Source organism: Aquarana catesbeiana, linkage group LG04 (genome assembly GCF_042186555.1).
Source record: "Aquarana catesbeiana isolate 2022-GZ linkage group LG04, ASM4218655v1, whole genome shotgun sequence".
Classification (NCBI taxonomy): Eukaryota; Metazoa; Chordata; class Amphibia; order Anura; family Ranidae; genus Aquarana; species Aquarana catesbeiana.
In genome coordinates, this window is record NC_133327.1 from 7,055,101 (window position 1) to 7,067,859 (window position 12,759).

Consider the following 12,759-nt stretch of genomic DNA (forward strand, 5'->3'; position numbering starts at 1 on the left):
TACACAGGCTATTGCCCCTTCAGTCTACCATGAATGGTTCTGCCAGGCTCATTCACCTACTGTACTGGTTTTATATTTGGGCAGCTTCCAAGTTTATTTGTGAAGAAGACAGAGATGGGCAGTCAGTAATGTTCTCCAGCTGCACATGTTTCTATCGAAATGTGATAGTGGCTGTGTGATAATAGAAATATGACATCTGTAGTTGCAGAAAGGGGTGCCAATGCTGCCCCCCTCCTCAAACATGTCTATCCTTTAAGTGTATATGTGGAAGTCCATGTACCATCTAAAAACAGGACAAGGTTGTAGGAAACAGGGTTTGGACACATTGAATTAAAGCAGTTTGTAGAGCCAACCTTGCAGGATATACACGTGGCAACTTTCAGTCAACTTTTCCATAATTTTTGATTGACTGGGAATCAAACACACCACCTGAGGAGGTTGTCTGAAACCAAATACCCTACCACCCATGAGTTTGATCAGTCAATACAAACTGCTTCGACATAGGTTATTGAAAATTCAATTGAAACAAAAAAAATAATATATTACAATTTAGTTTAAAAGTGATCAGATTTCTCCAGCAGATTCAGATGCGGTAGTATCAATCCCTTGTGGGTATACTTGTCTGTTTCTTGACCTGCCAGGCTGCATAATAAGGGTTTGGTATTGCTTTTCGTGGGACCGCATGCTTTTTTGTTGTTGTTTTTATGCGCGTTTGAAAGCAACAATATCCACTAGCCGACCAGCCGCAGAACATGTACATCATTTTGCCCGCATGGGTCTAGGAAGACGCTGTGCTCTACCGGAAGCCTGATCACAATGTCAACAAAGCTGTTGCTTTGATTTGCCCAAAAGTTATCACATGGTACACGGGCCACTCATGGAACCCTGTACCATGTGATTAGCTGTAGCCAATTACAGATCACTAATAATCACAGCTGTCATGAATAGTTAATCCATTTATGACAGTTGAAAATGTTGCTGTTACAATGATCTCCACTGTAACAGCAAAGTGTAACCCTCCCCAGAGTAGTATTGTGTTACTATGGTGACACAGAACTACTCTGATAAAATTATGTGAATTTTAAAAAAAAAAATGTTACTAAATTAAAAAAAAGTTTAAAAAATGTAATAAAAAATTATTTAATTTGTTTTTTTTTTTTTTTACATACTGTCACCAGTCAGTGTCCCTGATCCTCACCACACCAGTCATATGATGACACTGTACTGCACTGATGACAGTATGTGAAAACAAATAATAACAAAAAATAAAATATTCAATTTCTTTATTTTCAAAAAAACTGTGACAAAAAAAATCACAACTGCAAGAAACTCGTCATGCCTCTTACTAAATGTCTCAGACTGTCTACATTCCAAAAAGGGTCATTTTGGGTGTGTTTGTGCTGTCCTGGCATTTTAGGGCCTCAAGGATTGAGATCAATTTTCAAATACATATACCATAGTTTGTAGACTCTAAAACTTTCACACAAACCAATTAATATACAGTTATTGGGATTTTTTTTAACCAAAAACATGTAGCAGAATACATTTTGGCCTAAATTTATGACAAACTGTATTTTATTAGATTTTTTATATCAGAAAGCCGAAAATATTGTTTTGTTTTTTAAAAAAAATTCTGTCTTTTTTCTTTCTTTTATATAATACAAAATAAAATCCCAGTGGTTATCTAATACCACCAAAAAAAAGCTCTATTTGTGTGAAGAAAATGATACAAATTAAATTTGGGTACAGTATTGCATGGTCACGCAATTATCAGTTAAAGCAGTGCAGTGCTAAATAAGGAAAAATGCTCTTATCGTGAAGAAGGTAAAATCTTCCGGAGCTCAAGTGGTTATACAAGTAATGTAAATATTATTATAGTTTTTGTATATGGAGGATGTCCAATTTTATACTCAATGTTATTTTATTATGGGTTAGGGCTGTGTTATACATCTATGAATTCAACCTACTGGACATCTATACAATTATATATATTTTCCAGTGGTGGGTCTATTTTTAAAGATTGTTCTGGTCATATAAGTGTTCCTTAATGTCCAACATCATGTTCCCTTGTAGCTCCGGAATGTTTTACCCGCTTCATAACCATGACTATTTAGCACTGCGCTACTTTAACTGGTAATTGCACAGCCATTCAACACTATACTCAAATGAAATTTAGATATTTTTTTTTACACACAAATAAAGCTTTCTTCTGATGGTATTTGATCACCATTAGATTTTTTTTAATCAAATAAACAGAAAAAAACAAAGCTTTGAAAAAAAAACAATATTTTTACTTTTTGCTATAAAACATATTCAATAAAAGAATTAAAAAAAATCTAATTTCTTTAAAAATTTAGGACAAAATGTATTCTACTACATGTTTTTTTTTTTTTTATACTAGTAGTGGCGGTGATCCCTGACTTATAGTGGGACTGTGATAGTACGGTGGACAATCTGACACCAACTGACACTGGTCAGGAGGTAGACTAACTGACTTACTAACATCTCCAGTCACACTAATACAGTAATCAGTGATCATACTATACACTGTCACTGTACTAATGACACTGGCTGGGAAGGCGTTAACATCTCGGGGTAATCAAGGGGTTAAGTGTGTGCCTAACAAGTGGAAGAAGGTGCTGATGTACAGGTATGTGACAATGCCTGTGCATGCTGCCCCGCCCCCACTAAAATTACTGCAGGCGGGCGGGTCGGTAGGTAGTTAATGAGCATGCATTTTTGTTGTTCAAGAACAAGTCCAGGATAACTCTTAAGCCTCGTACACACGATCAGACATTCCGACGGGAAATGTTGGATGTCAGGCTATTGGCGGACAATCCCACCCTGTGTATGCGCTATCGTACAATTGTTGTTGGACTTTCTGCCAACAAATGTTGGCTAGCAGGTTTTCAAATTTTCCGCCAACAAATGTGTGTTGCCGGATTTTCTGATCGTGTGTACACAAGTCTGTCGGACAAAAGTCCAAAGTACAAACACGCATGCTCGGAAGCAGAATCGGTCGGTCTTGTAAACTATAATTTGTAATGGAGAATTAACATTTGTGACGTGGCAAATTAAATTATGAAATCTCCAAATGCAGCGCACAATTCTCTTCTTCTTTAATGGGATAATAATGAAGCTGCTTTGCTGGTGATAATGTCGGAGTTATTGCAAACGATATTTCAAAGGCTTTTTTTTTCTAGTGATATCAAGAATAATATTATTATGCTTTTTTTTTTTATTTGTGCAAGTTACCACAACACCATTATCCTGTAGTTTTTAAGATCAAAGATACAACTATGTTGGTGTCCCTTGTCAATTTTACATTGTATTTTTTAAAATGTAACTGCCTACTCCCAAACTGTCATTGGAAGTAAAACATATAGCCAAGTATTATTCTACACAATTTTTTTATTGTGCATTAAAAAAAAAAATAGACATACTATCTGCCAATAGAACTTAACCAAAAAGTGCATTCTATGCATCCAAAAATAGAGAAAATATAACAAATCAAATCATTATAATTCCGCAACATGTCTGGTTGACGAACGGCCGTTCAGAAACGAACTGAAAAGCACGAAATGAAAAACGAGAAAAGAAAAGCGCAAATTAACACTCACCAAACTTCTAAAAAATTGAGAACATGCTCTCGATCTTTTTCTGACTGGAATTCGGCCAGCAAAAGTCTGATGGAGGATACACACGGTCGCATTTTCCGACCAAAAGCTCTAATCGGTCTTTTGCTGGCCGAATTTCCGATCGTGTGTACGTGGCATAACACAAAATTAGCAGAAGGAGCCCAAAGTGTGGTGCTAAAGAGCTGAAAAACAACGTAGTACGTCCAGTATGTCACTACGTTCGTAATCGTTGAGCAACATTTGTGTGGCCGTGTGTATGCAAGACAAGTTGGAGCCAACACCCTTCGGACAAAATTCCACCTGTTTGGTGGCCAACAATCCGATCGTGTGTACGAGGCAGAAGGAGCTAGCTAAAGGTAATTAAACCCTTAAAAACAACTATTCTCCCCTTCCCCCTTTCTACCTTCCCAAATGACTTTAATTAATTTCTCCAATAGAGTGAAACTTCAACTAAATCTCCCAATTTTTGCTGAAATGTCTCCAGCATGAACTGCATATTTACTCATATATATTTATTACTAAATATGATGTATAAACAAAGAAAATATCTGGAACCACTTACATTTAGGATCAACACATTTCATCGTACATTTAACTTTGCGGCACTTCTGCCTGCCTGGACAGGATGCATCCCCTTCGCACTCTCTTTCTACTATTCTGCATGGTGCAAAGGTTTCATAATATTTAAATTTTCCTTCTTTATCTGCACACAAAGGAAATGTTTTGATGTTCAGCGCTTTTCTCCAATTATATAGGAATACATTGTGTATAACATTTATAACATTCAAGATTTGAGCACTTTATGCAATTGTATAGAAAATTTAATTATTCCCTTGAGACAGAACACAACCAAAAAATCACGTGAACATGATGTGCTAACATTCAAAAACATGCACTGTAAAAGCTCCTTCACAGTATACACTATATGTCCCAAAGCTTGGGGACACCTGACCATCATACCGATAGTATATTTGGTTTCACTCCCTTGTTATCTCTCACCTCAACTACTGAAACTCCAACCTCGATGACCTACTCTACCTCTACACAGGCTATTGCCCCTTCAGTCTATCATGAATGGTTCTACCAGACTCATTCACCTACTGTACTGGTTTTATATTTGGGCAGCTTCCAGGTTTATCTGTGAAGAAGACAGAGACGGGCAGTCAGTAACGTTCTCCAGCTGCACATGTTTCTATCCAAATGTGATAGTGGCTGTGTGATAATGGAAATATGACATCTGTAGTTGCAGAAAGGGGTGCCAATGCTGCCCTCCTCCTCAAACGTGTATCCTTTAAGTGTATATGTGGAAGTCCATGTACCATCTAAAAACAGGACAAGGTTGTAGGAAAATGGGTTTGGACACATTGAATTAAAGCATTTTGTAGAGCCAACCTTGCAGGACATACACGTGCCATCCATAACAAACACTAAGGGTCTGGGATGGAATTTTTTTTTCACACTGTGCCCACCTCTGAATGTATTGGGGGGTGAGTTACTGATTATTGGGATGCCAGCTAGTGCTGGCTCTCTGACAACCAGGAGCCCTGAGCAGGAAGCTTTCACACTTAGCAGTTGTAGTAAATTGCTGCTAAATATTTCATTTCCTATTGCAGCTGGAAATTGTGCTCGACTGAAAACCCATTTTGTTCGTCTATTCACAGAACCTTCCAAACAGTGGCTGAATCTGCAGCTCATACACAATGTATACAGTGAGGAGGTCTCCCTCATATTATTTTCCCTTCTAGTCAAAATTTCTAGGCCTATAGTGTTAGGCTATTTCCTCTTACATTTTTCTTACAGTTTCTCTTACTAAATGTTCTTGAGGCTTTTTACTCATAGGGTCGAATGTTAGGGAATGTTCCGGTTCCCTGAATCTTGTAGCCTTTTGCATCTCTATGTTAATCAGACAATTCCCAGGTTCTTTTCTCCCTTTATGTTCTCAAGCATTATTTTTAGTTTCAGTTATTTTAGTTTATTCTAAGTAATAAAACATCTCTTTGCCCATCCAGTTCTGAGATTTACACAGCTCTGCCACATAACACAGTCCTGCCTGGTAGGGTACAAGACCTAACCTGTGCCCAGACTATGGACATTAATGTATTTACATATTCTTAACAGTCATTAAAAGAGCTTTAAAACAAGCCATGACTGACCTCTGTAGCTACTTATACTATAAAGTCATTAATTCTCAAAAACCTTTGGAGATCACAGAACAGTCCCAATTTACACGGGCCTCTTGCATTTGTTTTATTTAAAAGCAGGAGAAATTGATCTTGGAAATGCAAACAAACTTTATACTTCCCAGTTTACTTTTTCTCCATTTAATCCCACCCAGCCCCAGTGTCCCTTTAACAGGGTCTTTATATCCTGGGAGCAGGAAGGACCAGCCGATCACATGACCATGTGATTGACTGTCACAGTGGTCACATAGCTTTGACAGCTTTGGCTGACATTTACAAAGGAAAATGTTTTTTAAGGTGGAACATGTAACATGTTCCCGCTCCTGCAGGGGCTCGGCAATCTGAGCCCTCTGTGTGACCATTACGTCCTCCAGGAAATCCATACCAAACTCTTGTGTACAGACTGAACCTTGAGCTCATCCCTAGTCACAATAATCAAATTGTTGGACATCTTCTTGGTATGTGGTTAGGAGCACTAGTATAACATCTTGCTTGAAATTAATTTAAAATCTTTATATGGAAAGAACATGTACATCACCAACTTGTTTGGGCTTGATCTAACCGACTGGTCATATTACCAATAGGACGAGCTAGCCAAAATTCATCCTCAATTTATTTAATCAAGATTGTATTATGAGTTCAAGCCCGGAGGAAGAGGAAGCACTTTGCCCCTGAAATGTGTTGGCTTTATCTGATGCTCTTAACAAATATACATTTTAAATACAATACAAATTTCAAGAAAGATGAAAGCCTGTACTAGATACTCCTAACCACACATCAAGAACTCAACAAATAAAGCTGACGAGTTGGCCATGGCTGGAAAGCTAGTTTCTAAAGAACAATGTGTCCAATCTCCTCTCCATCACTAACCCACTTACCGGCAAAAGCTGCTTGAAGCAGGATAATCCCCAAGAGGATGAAGAGGGCCCCAACAGTGAACGGTCTCATGGCTGCTTACCTGAGTGAATATCTGTGTCGTAGCTCCACCTCTGGTATTTATATCAGAAAGTCTAATGGGAGGAAAGAATCAGGACAGGAATGGAAACTGGGTTGCTTTCTTTAGTCTGCAATATTTTTTTAATATTTTGAGGCATAGAGCGTGCATATTTACATATTTATCATTTATTTTTCCCAGCAGCCATACCAGCTCTTTTATATTAGATTTTGCCCTTTTTATGGCTTTCCACTCCCATTCCCTAGGCCAAAAATAATTAAAGGATTGGTGCTGGTATATTTGGCAGAGATGTTATTATTGCCACATACATTTGTGGCATTCCTGGTTTCACCTATTATTAAATCCAATGATGACATCACTCTCCTGTAAAAGATTAACCAATGGTGGGGTATAAACTATTATGGAGTCCAGGTGTAAAGGAGGCATCCCTCAGAAGATGTTCTATAGGACAAAACACACGAGGCTGGAGCTACACTGTGACATCATCAAGCTGGCTTGGATGGCCAGGGGTTATTGGTTTTAATGCTTGATGTTAATCCTTCACTTGACGTGACTATTTTTTTTTTTTAATAAAACAATCTGAAAACTGCTATACTATGTGGATTCTTATTCTTTCTTCTCCTGCATATGAGATCTGCTTCTAGTGCATGTGGCCACTTAGGAGAAACACAAGGGAGAGAGCAATTCATCCCTCTTTGGGCAGCGTAAAGCCATATTAGACTTTGTATTGCTGGTTAATGTACTGGCAAGCTGATTGACGTAGTGGTGGCCAGGAGCACTGGAACTGATGAAAGCGGTGAAAGGAATAGAAATTTCAAAGTGGATTTTTGGAATGTTTATTTATTATGAACTTTTTCTATAATTCACAGGGGAATTGCTAAAATTATCTCTTCGATTTTTTTTTTATGGATTTTTAACGGTGCAACACATTGCTTGCTTATACTGAGGGTGGATCTTGGGGTATTCAGATATCAATGAGTACTGCTGTCATCACTATATGTTCACTATTTTTTTGTTTGATTATTATTGATTTGCGCTTAGCGCAGTTTATATTTGATGTTAGGAATAGTAACTGGTTTGGTTTGGTTTCTTAGTCTGCAATATTTTCAAGGGGTAGGGCGTCCATACTTACATATTTTTTCAAGAGCCAAATCAGCGCTTTCATATCACATATTAACCACTTCAGCAGTGCCGGGACAAGGTTATTTGGTGCCCAGGGCGAAGCTGGCAAACTGCGCCCCCCCCCCAGGTGTAAAGAAAGAGTCAGTGTCAGTGGATATCAGCTATGTTTCCTGTGTGAAAAAAGTGATCATTCCCTCTGTAAAGAGCCTTGTATTAATTATCAGCACAGGGCTCAGAGCAACATGTCACTTACCACCGTCACCTGCTGCCAGATGTCAGGGGTCATTTGCCACCGTCACCTGCTGCCAGATGCCAGGGGTCATTTGCCACCGTCACCTGCTGCCAGATGCCAGGGGTCATTTGCCACCATCACCTGCTTCCAGATCCATATGCAACGTGTCACTTATCGCTGTCCCCTGCTGCCAGATGTCACGTGTCATTCACCGCTGTCACCTGCTGCCAGATCCGGATGCAACGTGTCACTTATCGCTGTCACCAGCTGCCAGATGCCACGTGTTATTTGCCACCGTCACCTGCTGCCAGATGCCCCCTGTCATTTACCACCATCACCTGATGCCAGATTCAGTGACCAGGTGCAGTACATTAACCCCCCCCCATGCTGCATATTACAGAAATTAAAAATAGCAATGGTAATTAACCTCCCCCCAGCCTCCTCGCCTCCCCCAATCGGATCCAGACAGTTTGTTTATGAACCTGCTGCAGATTAATAAATGAACTGTCTGGATCCGAATGGGGGGGGGCTGGGGGGACGTTAATTACCATCGGTAATATGCAGCATGGGGGGGTTAATGTACTGCACCTGGTCAGCCACGAATGCATCAGTGACCAGTGGCAGTACATTAACCCCCCCATGCTGCATATTACCGAAATTAAAAATAGGTAGCATTGGTAATTATCCCCTCTCAGCCTCCTCGCCTCATCTGATCCAGACAGTTCATTTATTCATCTGCAGATGGCATTTGGCAATCATTCTGTTTAGTGCTTAATTTGGTGCAATCATATACACACTTTGTCATAGGTGTGCGCAGCCTATTGCATTAGGGTGTGCACCCCAAAGCTCATATGCATGTGTGTGCATGTGTATATACTGACAGTGTCAGTAGAGCAATGGACAGTGTCAGTAGAGAAGTGGACGGTGTCATAAGGGCAGAGATTGGTGTTAGTAGGGCAGTTACAATATTATTTTAATTTTTTTTTTTAGGAGAAATAAGAAAAAAGGAGATTTTTTTTTTTTAATTTGGTGAAATATCATTGGTCTAAACATTGTAAATATGCACCACACAGGGTCATTAGGGTGTGCCCAGGCACACCTGGCACATCCTTTGCGCACGCCTATGCACTTTGCTGACCTGGTTCCTCCTCGGCGGCTCCTCCACCTCCTAGTTGCAGCTTCAGCAGCAGCTCTTTATGCTCCTCCCATGCCGCCTCCGGCTGTGAGTGACATCACGCCGCCAGGACGGGACTACAAAGGGTCTTCATAGGGGAGTGAAGTGCTGACGGGGTAGGGCTAGTGCGGTCTGTCTCTGTCTAGACTTGTGTTGGGTGCAGGAGTGTACTTGGCACATTGTTACAGGGACAGGTACAGAGGACTGCAGTCCAGGCACAGCTATTAGCGGCACCGGCTAGTGCTTACTGTGAAACACACTGCCAACACTTCACCTGTGCCCCTCCCTCCTGCAAATTGTACCGCCCCTTCTGCCCCTGCCTTGTACCGGCTCTGCACTTCAGCCCAGAGGAATTGGCTGCTCAATGACCAGAGCACTTTTTACAATTTGGCACTGCGCTGCTTTAACTGGTAATTGTGCGGTCATGCAATGTTGTACCCATACGAAATTTGCGTCCTTTTTTTCCCACAAATAGAGCTTTTTTTGATGGTATTTGATTGCCTCTGCAATTTTTATGTTTTGCGATATAAATGGAAAAAGACCGAAAAATTTGAAAAAAATGATATTTCCTACTTTTTGTTATAAAAAAAAATTAATAATTTTTTTAATTAATAAATTATTAAATATTAATTAATAAACTCAATTTTAGTCATACATTTAGGCCAAGATGTATTCAGCCACATGTCTTTGGTAAAAAAAAGTCAATAAGCATATATCTATTGGTTTGCGCAAAAGTTATAGCGTCTACAAACTAGAGTATATTTTATGGAATTTACGCAGATTTTAGTTTATGACTGCCTATCTCATTTTTGGAGGTGCTAAAATGCAGGGCAGTACAACCCCCCCCAAATGACCCCATTTTGGAATGTAGACACCCCAAGAAATGAGAGGCATGTTGAGCCCATTGAATATTTTTTTTTTTGTCACAAGTGATTGAAAAAATGACAAAAAAAAAATACACAAAGTTGTCACTAAATGATATATTGCTCACACATGCAATGGTTATATGTGGAATTACACTCCAAAATACATTCTGCTGATTCTCCTGAGTATGGGGATACCTCATGTGTGAGACTTTTTGGGAGCCTAGCAGCGCACGGGAAACGAAATCCAATCACCGCCTTCAGGATTTCTAAGGGCGTAAATTTTTTATTTCACTTCTCACTACATATTACAGTTTTGAAGGCCATAAAATGCCCAGATGGCACAACCCCCCCCCCCAAATGAACCCATTTTGGAAAGTAGACACCCCAAGCTATTTGCTGATAGGCATGTTGAGTCCATGGAATATTTTATATTTTGCCACAAGTTGCGGGAAAATTACAATTTTTTTTCACAAAGTTGTCACTAAATGATCTATTGCTCAAACATTTCATGGGCATATGTGAAATTACACCCCAAAATACATTATGCTGCTTCTCCTGAGTACGGGGATATCACATGTGTGAGACCTTTTGGGAGCCTAGTCATGTACAGGACATCGAAAACCAATCACCGCCCTCAGGATTTCTAAGGGCGTAAAATGGTGACTTCACTATCTCACTGCCTATCACTGTTTCAGAGGCGATGAAATGCCCACATAGCAAACCCCCCAAATGACCCCATTTTGGAAAGTAGACACCCCAAGCTATCTGCTGAGAGGCATGTTGAGTATTTTGCAGATCTCGCTTTTTGTCACAAAGTTTTGAAAATTGAAAAAAGAAAAAAAAAATACACTTTTCTTTTCTTTCTTCATTTTCAAAAATAAATGAGATCTGCAAAATACTCACCATGCCTCCTAGAAAATACCTTGGGGTGTCTACTTTCCAAAATGGGGTCATTTGGGGGGGGGGGGGTTTGTGCTATAATTTCAGGGCCTTCGTAACTGTGATAGGTAGTGAGGAGTAAAATCACAATTTTATGCCTTTAGAAAGCATGAAGGCGGTGCTTGGTTTTTGGGGTCCTGTACGCGGCTAGGCTCCAAAAAAGTCTCACACATGTGGTATCCACATATACAGGAGAAGCAGCAGAATGTATTGGGGTGTAATTCCACATATAACCATGCCATGTTTGAACAATATATCATTTAGTGACAACTTTGTGTAAAATAAAAAACGGAAGTTCAATACCCAGTGTGCCACCCTTTGGGCTCCTTCTGCTAATCTTGTGTTTATCTCGTGTTAGTAGAAGTTTGGTGAGAGATGAATCGCGCTTTTCAGACTCGTGCTTTTCAGATCGTTTTAACTGCTGTTCAATTTGTGATAATTTTTCAATAATCCAAATAAAAGGAGATCTTAATGAAATAAAACAAATAAAAAAAAGATGACTATAAAACATAATTCTAAACATTATTTTGGAGATCTGGCTATTAAAAAATACAAGATTATTCAGGAGATCACGAGAAATAATAAAGAAATACGTTTGTGAGAAGTCTGTGTGAATATCAGCAGCAAAGCAACTTCATTATTCTAGCATTATAAAGAACAAAAGAATGCGCTGCATTAAAACATCACAGAATTTGCAGCGTGAGGAATGTGGTATCTCCATTATGAACGCTAGTTTTACCAGACAGAGCGCTTCCATCTCGCACATGCTTCAGAGCATGCGTCATTTTCCTTGTCAAAAGAAGTTTATTGAGTATACAATATTATAAAGATACATAAAGTAAGTTTACAAGGATCTATAAAGTAAGCTCATTGTTTTACAGTAGGGTTTATATAGGTAAATATCATGAAATTTCAAATATTAAACATTGGGTTTACGTAAACCTAAATTAAAGATATAGATCATTTCCTTAGTTACTTTTGTAGGTATTTAAATGATTTATACCTACTATACATATTGTTTACAGGTAGAGTGTATATAGGTCAAATAAATTCTGATAATGAGCTTTAATCGTAAGGTGGAGAAAAGGAAAGAGAAAGAAGAAAAAGGGTAGAAAAGCAGAGGTATGGTCCACAAGGTTGTCCCGCTCGTCAGTTTATTATTCTTTTTAGTTCTCTTTGAAGCCTTAGAATGGGTGTCTCTGTAAGTCATTTAATCTGTTACCATGGCAACAGGACAGAGTCATTGAAATTTGACAGGAACTGTTGTTTTATCCAAGGATGCCAAAGTTTTTCAAATTTTGGAATTTGATTTTGATCGATGGCTACCATCTTAGCATGGGACATTGTATTATTCATTCTGTGAATTGTTTCTGCTAGTACCAATGTAGGAGATTTCCATGCCTTGGCCACTGTTTGTTTTGCAACCGTTATTAGTTGGATCATAAGTTTGAATTGAGAGAGTGTTAACCATTCCGGTTTTAGATTAAGTAAAGTTATATATGGATCTGGTTGTATTATTTTTTTAAATATTTTAGATGCAATCACGAAGACTTCCTTCCAGAAGGTTTGGATTACTGGGCACGTCCACCATATGTGTAAATGTGTGCCTATTTCTGGGCATCCTTGAAAACAAAGAGCTGAGGTATTAGGTGA

General features: G+C 39.0%; 1 protein-coding gene across 2 annotated transcripts in view; it reads right to left on the reverse strand.

The window, feature by feature from the left end:
• The window catches only part of LOC141141321 (supwaprin-a-like), a 70,446-nt gene extending 63,651 nt beyond the window's left edge, over positions 1 to 6,795 (reverse strand). For both annotated transcript variants that reach the window (XR_012244046.1, XM_073628995.1), the window contains exons 1-2: positions 6,697 to 6,795; positions 4,201 to 4,341 (exon numbers count right to left, since the gene is read on the reverse strand). Coding sequence is in view for 1 of the 2 variants with exons in the window: in XM_073628995.1 (XP_073485096.1) it covers positions 4,201 to 4,341; positions 6,697 to 6,766 (211 nt within the window). In the remaining variant the exon portion in view is untranslated. The remainder of the gene's footprint in view (positions 1 to 4,200; positions 4,342 to 6,696) is intronic.
• Positions 6,796 to 12,759: the final 5,964 nt, after the last annotated feature.